General features: G+C 42.2%; 1 protein-coding gene across 8 annotated transcripts in view; it reads left to right on the top strand.

Annotated features, from left to right (window-relative positions):
- GCNT2 (glucosaminyl (N-acetyl) transferase 2 (I blood group)) overlaps positions 1-17,771 on the top strand; it is a 128,296-nt gene that overhangs the window by 94,887 nt on the left and 15,638 nt on the right. The window contains exon 2 of one of the 8 annotated variants that reach the window (XM_082638868.1): positions 15,341-16,541. The exons of the other annotated variants lie outside the window; for them this stretch is intronic. Coding sequence (XP_082494994.1) covers positions 15,341-15,348 — 8 coding nt within the window. The 3' untranslated portion in view covers positions 15,349-16,541. Of the gene's footprint in view, positions 1-15,340; positions 16,542-17,771 lie in introns of those variants that run through there. 8 annotated transcript variants of the gene reach the window in all.

The raw sequence follows: 17,771 nt of genomic DNA, 5'->3' as shown, positions 1-17,771 counted from the left end.
ATTGCAGAGCACAGGCTCCGGATGCGCAGGCTCAGCGGCCATGGCTCACGGGCCCAGCTGCTCCGCGGCATGTGGGATCTTCCCGGACCGGGGCACGAACCCGTGTCCCCTGCATCGGCAGGCGGACTCTCAACCACTGCGCCACCACAGAAGCCCCTACATCATCTCTTTGAATTATGAGAAATTCTCATTGTTATCCTCGCGTACAGATGAGGAAAATGAGGCTTAGAGAGAGTGAAGTGTGTGCTCATATCACACAGCTTGTCCAAGACAAAGCTGGGATCTGATTCTGGATTCGTGTGGCCTAAAGTCTGAAGTGTTCTCTTGCACCAGGAAAAGGAATAGTCGTTTTTTCTTTCCTGTATAGCTAAAGCAAATTCCTTGCAGAACCCCAGAAAGGTAAAAAAGGTGAGGTTGGGGGAAAAGTGCAGAGGGCAATGGAAGTAAGCCCCACCTGACCACTCTAAGCTGGAAATAAGGTTAGCAGGGATATGGGTTGCGTGTGTGTGTGTGTGTGTGTGTGTTTTGGAATCATAGGAAGTTGTCCTGCTGGAACCAACTGCCACACCCCACCCAGGGTTCTGTGCCTGCTCCCACAGGCCCCATCCAAAACAGGCTTTGGTCTGGTTCTCCCTTCTCTGAGCCAGTGGATGTGGAAAGCATTCCTCAGGTAGTGCGCTCACAGAGGCTGGCGCGCGAGGCGCAGCCAGGCTGAATTTGAACCTAATCACTGCTATGATAACAAAAGAAAATGAAGTCTCTTGAGGACGTTATCTTCCTACAGAATAGAAAAGAAGTCTTCAAGAAAAATAATAGAACATTCTGACATGTCTATTTTCAGCACTCAACAAATATTTATTTAGCCCTGCTAAATAAATTTCGCGTGGTACCCGTCACTATTCTGTACACTGAGGGTGGCTCTGGAAGCAGATGACTATGACCTGATGGAATTTAAGTTTGGAGATTTGAGTGGTTGAGTATTAAGTGTAGTGTGACTCTTTAGTATATGGGGCTAATTTTAGTATGTTGAGCTAATGTTCCCCCCGCTCGAACCCCTCAAAATGTTGTGGTTTTATTTTTTTTCTGAATATCTGTCCCTATTTTAAAAACGTTTTTTAAAAGCTTTAAAAAAAAAACAGGAAATCTATTCATGAGTTTTAACATTTAAAAATTTTATACTCCATCAGCTGCTGGTTTTTTTTTTTTTTTTTTTTTTTTGCGGTACGCAGGCCTCTCACTGCTGTGGCCTCTCCCGTTGCAGAGCACAGGCTCCGGACGCGCAGGCTCAGCGGCCATGGCTCACGGGCCCAGCTGCTCTGCGGCATGTGGGATCTTCCCGGACCGGGGCACGAACCCGTGTCCCCTGCATCGGCAGGCGGACTCTCAACCACTGCGCCACCCGGGAAGCCCTCAGCTGCTGGTTTTAATGCTTCCTTATATTCTTCCAGAGATATTTTATTAAGTTTATAGACAATAAAACTAATTAAGCATCATGTGTGGAAAACAGCATATGTACTTTTTTTTTTAAGTTCACCACAAAAATACACAAAAAGAAAAATGGTCCTTAGGCACCCTATTGTCTGTAAGTGAGAAACAAAAGACTACAAGATGTATTCTTTGTTTAAATAGATCATAGGCAGACATTCAGGAAGCTAATTTTCATTTAAAAGCCCAACTATTTTTTTTTTTAAGTTTGAAGCATTTTTAAATCTAGGTGCAAGGAATTTTATGGGTCAAAGGTGCCAAGGAGCTTTGCTTCCAGAGTCAAGCGGTGGTGGCTGTACAGAACTCTCAGATAGGCTGGTAGAATACCTGTCGTTCCCTTGCTTAAAGCTTTTCAGTGACTTTTCCTTATCTTGAGGCTCAAGTTGAAGGTCTTTTTTTGGGGGGGGCGCACCCCACAGCCTGTGGGATCTTAGTTCCCTGACCAGGAATCGAACCCCCATCCCCACTTTCGGCAGTGAAAGTGCAGAATCCTCACCAACCACTAGACGGCCAGGTAACTCCCAAAGGCAGCATAACCTCTGTGACCCGACTTCCCCTCCTCCCCCGCCTCCCCCGCCCCATCTCTCTACCATCGTTTCTTCTTCCCTGACACCTCTTACTTCATGTTCCAGCAACTACTTGGTCCTGCACACTTCTGCTATTTTCACATACATTTTTTCTGGTGGCTTTTTATGATGTCTTCTCTGGGTCACCCTTCCTATCATCTCTCTCTGACTAATCCCATTCATCCTTTGTAACCCTTCTTGGATGTCACCTCCTTCAGAAGCCATCCCTGATAACCCACCTCCCAGATGGTTGGTATGCCAGCTCTGGGTTCTCCTATACTCCCTGACACTGCTGTCAGCATGGGATTATAATTACCTGCTAAGTGAAAATTTCTTCTGTCCTTCCTCCTCAGTGTTTGGGTTCCTCAAGGGTAAGAAATGTAACATCCATTTTTATCTTCCCCATCACTACCCCGACACTGCGACCTATCACTGTGCCTGACTTGAAGATACGGGTACAGTGCCGGGTGCTCGTGGGTTGGGTCTGGGGAGGGGCTGGATGGTTATGAGAAGATCAGAGGGTGGTGCCCCCTACCTGGGGTGGGTAGGGTGGAGGTCATTTTTGACAGAATTAGAGAAACAGTGAGTAAGTCACTGCTGGAAGGTCCAGTTCCATAATAGCTAGGCCAGCAAATGATACCAGTAAATATAAAGATATCCAATACCTTGTAGAATTAGCAAGAGTTCCAGTTGAAATGTTAAGAGGGCAGAACCCTTCCTTAGAACATCTGGTTCCCAGGTAGCCCACCTGGGAACAGGTTGGCCCAACATGCCCGCAATTCTGACAGCCAGAGAAAGCACTGGTACCCTATGTGAACGCCTCCAGTTCGTTTCTGTCTTACCTGCACCTGGTTTGAGATTCTCCGACAACTTGGCACTTACCCAACCCTGCTGTTTGTCCCATTCCTGGCCTACTCTCGGTTCCTGTGGTGGGCTTCTTCTGTTTGAATTTGACCTAGAGTGCCCCTTAGCTACTGGCTTGGGGCAAAAAAACGTGAGGTAGGGAAATGAAAGGTTAAGGAAAGACAACAATAGAAAGAAACTTGAGAAACATTTCTCCAGGTGTAGCTCTCAGCAGATGTAAACACTGAGTTATTTGGAAGGTATGTGCTGACGGAAAGGTTACCTGGGGCTTAAATCTGGGTGGGGCTGGATCAGCCCCAGGCTTTTTCAAAGTATGTGTTGTGCTCTCTGTACATCAGCCTAAATTTACAGTTCAGTTTCTAGCACCACAAAGGATGCATTCAGTTATGCTGATTTTACCAGTGACCAAGAATTATGACCATCCGGGCTTCCCTGGTGGCGCAGTGGTTGAGAATCTGCCTGCTAATGCAAGGGGACACGGGTGCAAGCCCTGGTCTGGGAGGATCCCACATGCCGCAGAGCAACTAGGCCTGTGAGCCACAACTACTGAGCCTGCGCGTCTGGAGCCTGTGCTCCGCAACAAGAGAGGCCGCGATAGTGAGAGGCCCGCACACCGCGATGAAGAGTGGCCCCCGCTTGCCACAACTAGAGAAAGCCGTCGCACAAAAACAAAGACCCAACACAGCACAAATAAATAAATTAATTAATAAACTCCTACCCGCAACATCTTCTTTAAAAAAAAAAAAGAATTATAACCACTGATGGACTGGTAGAATCATGTTTTATTGAACATCATGAGAACATTCAGGTTTATAATAAAGTTATTTTGGGGGGGGGCGGATGATAATCCACATTGGCACTTATTGTGTTGATATGGAGATAAATTCAGATTGAAGGAGAAATTACACAAAACAGACACTTCCTTGGGTTCCTGTCCATTGAACAGAGTTTTTGAATGACCTCATTTTTGTATGGCCAGATAATATTAAATACACATAATAAATGTGGACATGATTTTCAAAATATTGTATTAGCGATGTGGGCTTGTTTGGCTCCTTTTGCCTCCTTGGTAAGTGCTCTAGGCAATTCTTGGGGCAGTAATTTGGGTGAGGTCATAGGGCAAGGCTTATAATCTACAAGGTATCCTGGCTCTTGAGAACCTAGATGCCATGCTCCTTGTAGAGAAACCATAGGCAGGTTACAGAGTATTTACTTAATTAAACTATACTGAAGCTAGAGCTATTCGAAAGCTCATTTATAATGCCTCTGGACATTGGCTGTGCTGTATAATAATTGGATCATCTTCTTCATTGGGGAATCTGTGCCCCAATATTTTTTGCCCCTGCTACCCTGTGAAGGAAATAATCTGGAAATACTGCTCTTAATTAGCTTTTAACCCCTAATCCCTAGAACAACATTATGCAAGACAAGAAAATTTGGATTATAGTATATGTGCACATTTAATTAAGTACAAATACCATTACAATTGGTAAATATCCAGTAAGCTGAACTTAGCATGACTTTAATTCTTGCAAAAAGGATTAATGTATTGATAGGTACTGCTTTAGAACTGGCAAGGCCATTTTTCCAGCTTTCATTCCTCCTCCAGTTATTTTCTACCAACTGTCTGAAACTAATCTTTTCTAGAAGCATCAAGATTTTAGTTTTTTTTTAACAAAGCATAGTATTGCATTTCAATGACTTTTTTTTTTTGGCCACACCATGCAGCATGCACGATCTTAGTTCCCCAACCAAGGCTTGAACCTGTGCCCGCTGCAGTGGAAGCATGGAGTCCTAACCACTGGACCGCCAGGGAATTCCCTCAATGATTCTTTAAAACAGTAAAATATTAGTTGCATATCAAAGTCATAATAGATACATAATCAGTGTCTCCATGATTTCGTTATCATCTGTATCTCTGCTTTCTCTGAACCACGGCAACAGAATCTCCTGATATCCCCCCTGGAGTCCACATGATAAGACTTTGGAACCTGATAAGTGTAGTGTAAGTCTTGGGTCCCATTACCTGCTAAGTCTATGCTGAGTCTCAGTTTACCCATCTGTGATGATGGAAATAATAAATAGTATTTAGTTTCAGGATAAGTTATGAATATTAAATAAGATAATGTATGTAGTGCAGTGGTTACCAGACAGAGCATGCTTTAGAATCCACGGTAGGGCCTGTTAAAACACAGATGGCTGGGCCCCAGCCCCAGGGTATCTGATTCGGCAGGACAGGAGCAGGCCCCAGAATTTGTAGTTCTAACAAGTTACCAGGGGATAACCTTGCTAGAAGCCCACCTTGAGAACCGCTGGCACAGACCATCTTTTACAGATTGGCACGTTCACAGATTTGCAGCAAATGCTGGTTCTGTTTATTTCCATCTCCTTAACTGAGAAAAAAGGCAGCCACCAGTAAAAACGAAAGTGAATTTGTATAAGGCAAAGCTTTACAGTGTTGGTTGCTTATGGAGGAGTGCTGTGCAAATGACCAATGCTTGGGAAGGACTCGTGTTGAAGAAATATCCCCGGCTTTGGAGTGAGACAAACCTGATGATGAATTTCAGCTCCGCCCTTATTACCTTTGTGACCTTGTGTACCCGAACCTTAAGCTCCCCATCTGCACAGTCACAATAAGATGGCTACTTAGTAAAATTGTTTTGAGAATTGAATGAAAATATTGGGAGTAAAGTGAGAAGTGAAGTGTTTTCCTATTTATTAATATGGTCTAGAATTCCTAAACTAATGAGATTCTCAAGGAAGGTGTTAAATAAAATCCATTTAAATGTCTTTTCATACAAAAGGACGTCTGCACCATGGCTCCACAACCATGTAAAACTAGATGTAAATATACCCAAAGAGGAATAGGAGAAAGTATAAGAAAATTTAAGCAGTTTAACATATTGGGATGAGTACTTATTTTTTATAATTTTGATTTCCCTTAATGTTATTGGTGTAAATTCTGAATACTGAAAAACCTCACTTAGGTTTTACAATAATACTGTGAAGTATGTTCTCATATCCATGAGAAGAGTGTTTCCTTAAAAATGCAAAGGACGAGTGTCTTCAGGACCCTATTTTTGAGATTACATCACATGAAAGGAGCCGGAGTTGGGATTAATAGGATTGTTTTATTTTCTTAAACCTTACCATGTACAGATGTCTGTTTAGAATAAATGTAATTTCTTGGAAAAGGAAATCAACATAGCCAAGACTTGAAAGAAATTAGAGAGTTTTTTCACAATCATTCTGTACAGGTTTCTGCTGACTCAACCACATCCTTCCCATTTCAATGTTCAGCTTCCTTGATGTTAAAACAAATGTTGCCCCTCCTAGCTACTTACACAGGGATAATTTTAAAACTCTATTATGAAATTTACAAACACACAACAGAATGGAGAATGATACAGTAATCCTCATGTGCCCATCAGCCAGTTTCAACAACCATCAACATATTACACACACTAAAAGCAAGAAAACTTAAAATTTAAGACATCACTGAGCTGACTCATTTTCAGAAATGAGTAACTTCCTTTTTTTCAAAAGAAATGCAAAATTCCAATATTCCATGCTAAGGATTTCTATATATCCCATAATAACGATTTGCTGAAAAGTGAAAACCTTTTTAACCCAACTTTTAGGACATATTATATCAACCATACTGAGTTTTCTTCTTCCTTTTTTTTTTTTGCGGTACGCGGGCCTCTCACTGCTGCGGCCTCTCCCGTTGCGGAGCACAGGCTCCAGACGCGCAGGCTCAGCGGCCATGGCTCACGGGCCCAGCCGCTCCGCAGCATGTGGGATCTTCGCGGACCGGGGCACGAACTCGTGTCCCCTGCATTGGCAGGCGGACGCTCAACCACTGCGCCACCAGGGAGGCCCTCTTCTTCCTTTTTAATTTTTATTTATTTATTTTGGCCACACTGCACAGCTTGCAGGATCTTAGTTCCCTGACCAGGGATTGAACCCAGGCCCCGGCCATGAAAGCTCCGAGTCCTAACCACTGGACTGCCAGGGAATTCCCTCTTCTTCCTTTTTTTAAATGGACAAAACTGAATCTATAGGCACAAGTTCTTCAAGCATTAGAGGCAATAATGCTTGTTAAGATGTTCATTTTCTTGGCCTTCCTCTTCCTGCAGGGAACGTGGGAGGAGTGTGTTACTAAGAGTAAGACTTGATTAGTGTGCAGTGTTTAGAGGTACTTTTTTCCATCTCTTCTAGCGTCTGAATATTCTGCTTCCTCTATATAGGAAAAAAAAAAAGACAAATTGATAGTCTTATTATTTTATGAGTCCCCTGTATGTTTGACTTTGGAATTGAAGATATTTTGCCAAATTTCAGTCAAATCTTAATGTATTTACTGTTACCAGATGTTCTCATGGGCCTCTGTTGGGTTCAATCGTCTTGTTAATTTTTTATGTATATAATGTAATCTGAGATTGGATGTTTCTCTGGTCTTACAGGGCAGCGTGGAGGGAAGAAAATGGACTCTGGCCTTCTGGCCTTGTCAGCTAACAGCTTGTCTGACACTGGACAAACTGTTAACCAACCTTGGCCTCAATTAATTTGGGTTTTAGGACTTAAAGTTTAGAAGGAATTTCTAGCTCCAGCCACTGGACCCTGTAAGAGGGGCCAGTGACCTAGATATTAGGTGTGCACACGACAAAATTATTTTCTAGGTTCTAGGCTCTGTCCTTAATTAGCTGTTTGACCTTGGGCATGTCACTTAACCTCTCTGGGCCTCAGCTTCCCCCTCTGTAAAATGAGGAATTTGAGCTAGGTAGTGAGAAGGTGCCCACTGAATGTCGTTTGGTGATAGGTTTTTTTTTCTTCTTCTTTTTTTTTAAGTGGATGATTTTGGAAGGAGTAGAAATTCTGGAATGCCTACTTCAAAAATAACAAAATGATTTTGTGAAGTGGATGAGTAATTTCATGCTAGAGTTGGAAAGAATAATCTCATCATTTAAGATTAGAGAAACCAAGCCCAGGAAGGTGAAGTGATTTCTTTGGGTCACATGATTTAGCAGCTGATCTGGATTACGAAGGTGGGACTTGTAAGTCATAATACAATAGACTTTATATATTTAGTGCTTCTCACAATTTCTCTCTGAAATACCCTAGGTACTCGAGGAAAAGGGCAGTAATTACATTTTGGTATGTATGTTGTCTAATACTGAAAGATGGGTTTTAATGACAGGACTCCATAAAAAGTGTTCAGAATTCACTTTTTAAAAGATAGTGAATATTACTATTTCTCAAATGAAAAATTCTCTGGGTATACTACAAAATAGAATTTTTTAATTTATCCATTTACCATGAAGGAGATCCATTCTATTATACATTGTTGCTAAATCTGAAACAGCGCCCCTTTTTATTTTTAAATTTATAGGCAGTAAAATTCATTCTTTTTGGTGTCCATTCCCTTGCGTTCTGGCGTTTGCATAGAGTCGTGCGTTCACTACCAGGATCAAGAACAATTCCATCACCTCCAAAAATTCCCTCATGGTGCTCCTCGTAATCAACCCCTGCCCCCAATCCAAACCCTTGGCAAATCCTGACCTGTTCTCCATCCCTGTGGTTTTGCCTTTTCCAGAATGTGGTAAAAATGGGATCAAAGAATATGATGCCTTTGGGGTCTGGAAAAGCAGCTTCTTATTCTTCCTTTCTTTTGCTGTAATGACTTCATTTTGCATGTTCCAAGGTGAATATAATGGTTTCTTATAGATCGTCTGGCAGTTATCTGTTGAGTGTTGGTTCCATTTGGCAAACTCTTCTTTTCCCATGTTATATATTTATTTATTAATTTCTGTAAATGGTAGAAATAAATAATAAATAAATAATAGTTTGACCTCTTATTATTTAAAAAAAAAAGTAGGGTCGTTTTTAGTAATATTATTCATTTGGGGTGATAAATACAGAGAATTCCCTGGTGGTCCAGTGGTTAGGACCCTGTGATCTCACTGCTGAGGGCCTGGGTTCAATCCCTGGCTGGGGAACTAAGATCCCACAAGCTGTACAGCGCAGCCAAAAAAAAAAAGTAAATACAGCATGTAGTTATATCATTATTAAGCTTGAATTTGGTATGCTTTTGTTACCTTTGATTTGACAGTATCTGTAATTTAGAATAAATAATGGGAACATCGTGAAGTTAATTGGAGAAGGGGGCAAGGAACTGAAGGGGCCAACATTTCTTTGAAGTCTCATGTTTTGTTTTACAAATTTATGTAAATATCACATTCCCACCTAGTCTATAACTTTCTTAAACGTTTCATTGAAATATAATATTATACATACAGAAAACCACACATATCAGAATCGAAATCACTGAATTTTCAAACATCCTCACCTGAGTAACCAGAACAAAAACCCGCGTTACTACAAGTACTCCAGGAACCGCCCTCTGCTCCCTTCCAGAAGTGACAGTCATCTCGACCCTCTCAATCAGGTCTGCTGCTTTTGTGTCGTCCTAGGGCTTCTAACAGTAGCCTAGTGCTTTTCATCCAAATGTTCAGGTTAAATAGATGTTTCAAGAAGAAATGCTTGGGCTGTAGTGTGACTTCCTGTGTTTCTAAAAACTGCTGGAAACTCCATGGGGTCGGGGGTGAGGGGTAGGGGTGGGGTAGGAGACCCACATACATCAGGCACATCCTAGGACACTTGCTCCCATGTTTCTTCTCTTTTTAAAGTTTTTTTCCTTTTTTTAAAAAAGATGTTTCTCACATCTGCAGAAGAGTATAAACAGAAGTGCTTCTGCTGCTCTGTATAAAAGATTAGGCTTGTTATAAATAGGCACTTAGTTCCCAGAATTAGCAACCTATATATATATACCCCAGTGCATGCAGCAACAAGTGGAATTTACCACTGACCTTCAAATCCTTTGGACCTGTCTTGGGTTGTCAACAGGGGTTAAAATTAGACAAGTGTCTTAAGCAATGGTGATTTTTATTTGGCTGCTTTAACATGGAATTGGAGGGAATGTTTTATAACTTGGGAGTGAATTCTTGATTTACATCCAACTGGGTGTAACCTGGCACCTTGTTTTGAAGGTGAGGAAGGCACTGTGTGCAGGGCAAGATGAAAATTTGTCTAATGGATTCATTAAGGACCTTTTGCCCAGGCGGGAAACACAGCAGTACGGGGCATGCTGTGTTCTATTGATTCCTATAAGGAACGAACCGGCCATGAAATTGCTTTGCGTAATGTAGTGAGAAGGGCAATCGATACTGTAGATACTTTTATTTGAAACAGTCACATAAAATCTAGGAAATGCCGCTTGAAATGCATATACCTAATTCAAGCTATGAACAAACACATCTAAACAAATAGATCATAGAGAAAATGTATTACTTGATGTTCACATGATGCAAATAACAAAAGCTTAGGTCCTAAGAAAACAGGTTTTTGGACTGATAAACCTATAAAAGTGGTAAAGGTACATAAGATGTGCCCAAATTCATTTAAGGAAACTCAACCCATACATCTTAATGGTAAAGGCCACTTGTAAAAGGTTATTTGCAATCTATATTTGGTATAGTTTAGTCAACTAGTTAACAGCTATGTCATAGTCTTAAGGTGACATGGAAGTATTTATCTGTACAAAAAATGCTTTATGAAATGATGTTTTCTTAATGATGGTTACCTGTAAATGTAAGATTTTGTAGTGTTTTGGGTTTTTTTTAACTTTCATTTTTGTTCTTTGTACTTTTATGAGTCATTTGAATCCATTCGAATAAAGTGTTCGATTTTTCACAAATTATAGAATAATTTTGTGTGTGTTTTTTGGGGTTTTTTTTGCGGTATGGGGGCCTCTCACTGTTGTGGCCTCTCCCGTTGCGGAGCACAGGCTCCGGACGCGCAGGCTCAGCAGCCATGGCTCACGGGCCCAGCCACTCCGCGGCATGTGGGATCTTCCCGGACCGGGGCACGAACCCGTGTCCCCTGCATCGGCAGGTGGACTCTCAACCACTGCGCCACCTGGGAAGCCCTAGAATAATATTTTTAAGAAAAGAAAGGTAAAGATTCATAAGGTAAATGCCCCAGGATGCTTAACACTATCTAATGTGGGGGAGTGGGAAAAAAAAATTGGTCTCTTCTCTGAACTTTTCTGTATTTTTTGAAATCTTCAAAACTTACAAATAAAGTTGCTTTATTTGGTGCAAAATGAAATCTCTCCTTACCAAGGCATAATGTTTGGTGTTTTAGAAGCTGAAAAGTATTATCCCTATAAAGGGATGCTCAATGAAATAGTCTCTGAAAAGCAGGGATTCTCAACCGTGGTATATTACACACTGCATGACAACTACATGAGGTGTAGGGACTGTTTTGATTCTTGGTCACAGTTAGGGAAACCCAGGAACAGAGAAGTTAGGTAACCTGTCAGTGGTCCCACAGTTACTAATTGGCCAAGCAGGCACTTGAACGCAGGCAATATAGTTTCAGAGTCTCTCCTTTTAATTACTATATTACATTGCCTCTCAAATAAGAATTTACAAAGAACTTCCTTAAGCCAAATTTCAGTACATTAAGTTGTCAAAGGGTATGCACTTTTTTTAAGGATTTTGATACAAAGTGTCCTACTGCTTTTCCAAAAATTGGTCCAGTTTGTACTCCCCCTGGCAGCTCTGAAACCCCTATTTCCCTACACCCTCTCCACCACTGGGTATTAACATTTTCTAAATCTTTGCCAGTGTGCTACATATACAATGAGGAGAGGGGCAGGGAATATATAGGAAATCTGTGTACCTTCCACTCAGTTTTGCTGTGAAACTACAGCTGCTCTAAAAAAAAGAAACGTCTATTAAAAAATTATTTTTTTAGGAGAAGAGGCTCTTTTAGGATTTAAACTTTACTAACTTTAGTTTATAACAAGTATGAGCTTGTTTTCTTTTTTCTTTTTTTAAAAAACAGAGACATAATTGACATACAATGTTAGTTTCAGGTGGACAACATAATGATAAGATATTTGTACATACTGTGAAATGATGATCACAATAAGTCTAGTTAATATCTATCACCACCACCATAGTTACACATTTTTCTTACCTTATAATGAGAACTTTTAAGATTCTCTCCTAGCAACTTCCAAATATGCAGTACAGTATTAGTAACTACAGTCACCATGTGGTACATTACAGCCCCATGACTTACTCTGAGCTTGTTTTCTTAGATATTTGCATAAGCCAGGGTATAAGGAACTACGTGAAAATGGAAGACCCATTTGGGAATTCCCAAAAGGATGGCAGGACAGCTGGGTGCGTGGATAGTGATGAAAGATGCCGTGGGCAGTATTGAGAGGTGGTGAGGTGTGGAAACCCAGTGTTTCAGACTACACGTTGACAGGGCCAGGCAGACAGTGTGAGCCAGTGCAGCAAGGTGGGCATCAGGGCAGCAGGAGAGCTCCAGGCTGGATAAAGTTCTAGTGAATTGTGGGCAAGGGACTCTGACAGTCCAGATTTTCATGGGAAATCTTTTTTTTTTTTCCCACTGTTCTAACCCCCTTCTAGGGGGGTCAAACCAAACAGGCCTACCAATCAGATGTGGCTTCTGCCCATCTGCGGACATAATTGCAAAAATCCTTTTGTGCCATGGTCAGCATTTTGGTATCTCCCTGGCGTGAATGTGACCTAGAGCAGTGAACTCCTGGACCCAGCCAGGTTCATGGTTCTGAGGGGCTAGCTGGGGAATTGATCAGTGACAGTCTGAAGCAAAAGAAAAAAGTGCCAGTTTATACTCAAGTTTTTGAGGGAAGAGATAACTTTAAACTGGGTCCCGGGAAGCAGAAGCAGCCATGTAAAATGAGAAATGGGGTGAGGGGTCGGAATTCTAGTAAGAGGTGGAATGGACACCAGCAGAGGGGTTTGAGATGGTAAGTCTGAATTTGCTTTCGTTTGTCGGAGGGTGAGTGATTGGTGGATAGGCATCTCAAAGTGGCTTGAAGAAGCAGACACGGGGCAAACAGTTCAAAGTGATCCGGCATCTCCTAGATAGGAAGGCAATAGGGTCAACGCTAATGATAGAAAAAGCCATTTGCTGGTATTGCCAACAAATTGGGCAGACTGGAGGCAGAGAGACTGGTTTGTAGGCAATTGAAATAGTCTTGGTGAGCGATGATGTCAAGCACCTGAACTAGCTCAGCGCCCGCAAAGGAAAATGGTGCTATGAAAAGCCAGGTGAGGCTTGAAGAACAGCCGGTAGATTGGAAATCAGTTGGGACTCAACTGAAAACCAGTTCGTTGTTAACTGGACTTATTGTGGTGATCATTTTGCAATCTATACAAGTATCAAATCATTATATTGGGGCTTCCCTGGTGGCGCAGTGGTTGAGAGTCCGCCTGCCGATGTATGGGACACGGGTTCGGGCCCCGGTTCGGGAAGATCCCACATGCCACGGAGCGGCTGGGCCCGTGAGCCATGGCCGCTGAGCCTGCGTGTCCGGAGCCTGTGCTCCTCGACGAGAGAGGCCACAACAGTGAGAGGCCCACGTACCGCAAAAAAAAAAAAAAAAAAATTGTATTGTACACAGCCTGAAACTAATATAATGTTATATGGCAATTATACCTCAATTTATAAACAAAGAAAAAAGAAACTCTGAGACTAGAGCCCAGCAGTCTTTATTTTAAGCCCTCCAGAAAGCTTTGATATATTCTGAAGTTTGAAAACATGACTTCAAGTTCTGTCTTTCTTCCTTTCTTCCTCTTCTTCCTTCTTTCCTTCCCCTTTTGCTCAACAATGTCCAGAGTATTTGTGAGTTATCTGGCCGCTTGTCTGAGGATAGATCTATCTATCAAAGACATTATGGTATTTCTGGAATGCCTGATAAGAGTCTAACATGAGAGTACTTCCCTCCTGTTCATGCCAGAAGTCAGCCCTGCCTGACACAGCTCCCCCATCGGATACTCTTAGCACCTTGGAGTGAATGGTTTGCCAGCCAACAGTGGGCAGACGCTACAATGTGAGTTTTTTCTTCCAGGTGCTTTCATGAACCTTGAAATAAAAGGCCCAGTCCTTTAAATGTGGCCACTCAGTCTCAAAGTTTCATGAGACATCATCACCATAAATTTGCTATTGTCTCATACTTGACTCACAAAACTTCACAGTCTCAAGAAAACAGAATAACTGGAGGAAAGTTACAAAGAAAAAAGAATGATCAGGGTTCCTTGAACAGTACTAGAGAAATAATGACACAGCATAGTGCACATAAATGAACCCAATTGCTTTTCATTTCAGTATTTCTTTCTTTTCTACATTGAATTAGCATAATTTTGCACTAAAGACAAGCAAATCAGATGAAAGGAAACTTATTTCGCTTTGGCATATTAAAAAGTACAACGTGTACCCACACAGACCAAACTCTTCAAAACAAAGTACAGAGAGAAGATGCTGAAAGACAAATCATTTATCCAAGTTTATTCTCAGAGAGCTAGAACTCAGGAACTTGCTCTGTGCCCCTGGAAGCAATACTTTGTAGAACAGAAATTGTTCTTAAAGTTTGAGTTTTTAAAATTCTTTTCATTCTCTGTTAATATAATTGTAGGGCAGTCACGGGAGGGGTGAAGTTCTGGGCTCTTCTCAGATCCTCAAGCCATTTTTACCTCCAAACAATGACTGTGGGGTTGCTTCCTAGGCAATACTTTGAGCTCATCACACTCTCCCCATCATTCAAGATCCGTCTCAAATTCTACCCGTCTACTTTTTTTTAATATTTATTTATTAAATATAATAAATATATTATATTCTTAGTTGCAGCATGCAGGATCTAGTTCCCTGACCAGGGATCAAACCCGGGCCCCCTGCATTGGGAGCACAGAGTCTTAACCACTGGACCACTGGAGAAGTCCCTACCCATCTACTTTTTTAGTTTTCTTTTTTTATTTTATTTTATTTATTTATTTTTGGCTGCGTTGGATCTTCGTTGCTGTGCACCGACTTTCTCTAGTTGCAGAGAGCGGGGGCTACTCTTCGTTGTGGTGCGCAGGCTTCTCATTGCGGTGGCTTCTCGTTGTGGAGCATGGGCTCTAGGCCCGCGGGCTTCAGTAGTTGTGGCACGTGAGCTCAGTAGTTGTGGCTCACAGGCTCTAGAGCGCAGGCTCAGTAGTTGTGATGCACGGGCTTAGTTGCTCCCCGGCATGTGGGATCTTCCCGGACCAGGGCTCGAACCCTGGTGTCCCCTGCATTGGCAGGCAGATTCTTAACCGCTGTGCCACCAGGGAAGTCCCTACCCATCTACCTTTTGATGGAGGCTTTTCTAAAGCCTTGTTAAAATGAAGGTCTTCTAGAAATAAAATCTGCTGTGTCCTATCCCCGGAGTTTCTGATTCATTCTGGGAGGGGGCACAAGAATTGGATTTCTGTGCTTCACCACTATTGATTGAAGTTAAAAAAAAATCCTTTTAAATAGCTTTATAATTGTTTTTTTGTTTTTTAAAGCCAGGTAAGACTTGCAGAGCCGCCTATATAGATTGGAATCGGCTGGGGGCTCCCGTACTGCACAAAATTTCAACAGTTCTAGCTGGAAGGGAAGAACGTGAGTCTTGGGATTCATCACGAAGATGGAGGATATAACTGAATCACTGTGCTATGCACCTGAAACTAATACAGCACTGTAAATCAACTATACATCAAAAAAATAAAAGTAAAAAAGTTAAAATATCAATATATATAAACCTTTCTGGATATGCTAGGCCAAAATATCAGTATCAGTAAATCAATATCAATAAATATAAACCCTTCTGGATACTCTGGGCCAAAAGCTCCCAGAACATCTAATTTGTGGCTTTACCCCCAGCATCTCCTGTGGAACATAGGAGGCCCGCAAGGAAACTGTTTGAATGAGTGAATAAATTATCTTGAAACAAAATCGACAAGTAATTTAGCATGTTCACACTCCTGGGCAATTCATTTAAATGTTCTAGGCTCTGGTTTGCACAACTTGGCAGTGAAGGGAACATATTAAAATATTAAAACATGAAAATTTCTAAAATCCCTTCCAGTGTAAAATGCTAGGTTTCTTTTCTTTTCCTCATTTCATCTTTTCCTTTTACAACCAAAGAAGAGTTAAGTTGTTGGCAATTATCAGAGTTGAACGCTGAGAGGTCATTACCTCAGGGACTACAGAATTCTAAAAAATATCCACAGGAAACAAAAGAGGATCTCTTTTTTTAAGTTTCATTTGTTAAAAATCCTAAGTGATTAATGAACCATTGGTAAGCGAAAACAAATGTACCTTTTTATTTCTAAAAATAACCTCAAACCGGGGGCAGTTTGGCTCCCCAGAGGACATTTGGCAATATGTGGACACATTTTTCGTTGTCACAACTCGGGGTTCAGGGTGGGGGGCAGGTGTAGATGCCACTGGCATCTCGTGGGTAAAGGCCAGGGATGCTGCTTAAACATCCTGTTGGGTTGGTGGAAGATGTTACGGAAAAACCCGAACGAACTTTTTGGACAGCCCAATACAGTGCACAGGACAGTCTCCACGGCAAAGAATTATCCAGTCTAAATGCCAGTAGTGCCGAGGCTGAGAAACTTGCTTTAGGTTATAGTAAAAAAGTGGTCTCTTCCACAGCTACTCCGTCCCCGTGATTTTAATAGAACGATTATACTTTCAACCATTTATTTAGTTAAGCCTGCCAGGCACTGTGCTAAACACAGCACATACATTATCTTTTTTTTTTTTGCGGTACGCGGGCCTCTCACTGTTGTGGCCTCTCCCGTTGCGAAGCACAGGCTCCGGACGCGCAGGCTCAGCGGCCATGGCTCCCGGGCCCAGCCGCTCCGCGGCATGTGGGATCTTCCCCGACCGGGGCACGAACCCGTGTCCCCTGCATCGGCAGGCGGACTCTCAACCACTGCGCCACCAGGAAAGCCCCATACCTTATCTTATTTAACACTAACAAAAACACTGTGAGGTTTCTTTTAACATCTTTATTGGAGTATAATTGCTTTACAATCATGTGTTAGTTTCTGCTGTATAACAAAGTGAATCAGCTATACATATACATACATCCCCACATCCCCTCCCTCTTGCGTCTCCCTCCCTCCCACCCTCCCTATCCCACCCCTCTAGGCGGTCACAAAGCACCGAGCTGATCTCCCTGTGCTATGCAGCTGCTTCCCACTAGCTATCTATTTTACATTTCGTAGTGTATATATGTCCATGCCACTCTCTCACTTTGGCCCAGCTTACCCTTCCCACCCTGTGAGGTTTTGAAGATTAGTATTGATACATGATGTCTTAAAGAGATTACCGTAACTGTTAGGTCACACACTGGGATTTGCTGAGTGTTCCTGTCTTGTTGAGTGCCAGCTGTACCAGACAGGACAGATGCGGAGAACAGATAACTGTTGGCTACCCAGGCAATTGCTGTAGGGCAAACTGAAAAGGGTTGGCCCTTGCTAAGAGAGGAGAAGAAATACTTTTCCATACATGTCAATTATCTGACTTCAGAGCCTCTACTGTTAGTCTTTATGTATAAATAATATCATAATGAACACCTTCATGTACAGATTTTCACATATAAAAAGTTATTTCCGGGCCTCCCTGGTGGCGCAGTGGTTGAGAGTCCGCCTGCCGATGCAGGGGATACGGGTTCGTGCCCCGGTCTGGGAGGATCCCATATGCCGCGGAGCGGCTGGGCCCGTGAGCCATGGCCGCTGGGCCTGCGCATCCGGAGCCTGTGCTCCGCAACGGGGGAGGCCACAACAGTGAGAGGCCCGCATACCGCAAAAAAAAAAAAAAAAAAAAAAGTTATTTCCTTAGCTTATTGTGAAACTGTTGGCTTAAAAGGCCAGAGGGAATTGGTGATTATAGTGGCTTCTCCTACTTTTCTAAATTGATTTTCCAGAGTTGCGCCCATTT

Source organism: Mesoplodon mirus (genome assembly GCF_964341445.2).
Source record: "Mesoplodon mirus genome assembly, chromosome: 12".
NCBI classification, from domain to species: Eukaryota; Metazoa; Chordata; class Mammalia; order Artiodactyla; family Ziphiidae; genus Mesoplodon; species Mesoplodon mirus.
This window is presented reverse-complemented; position numbering and strand designations above follow the sequence as displayed.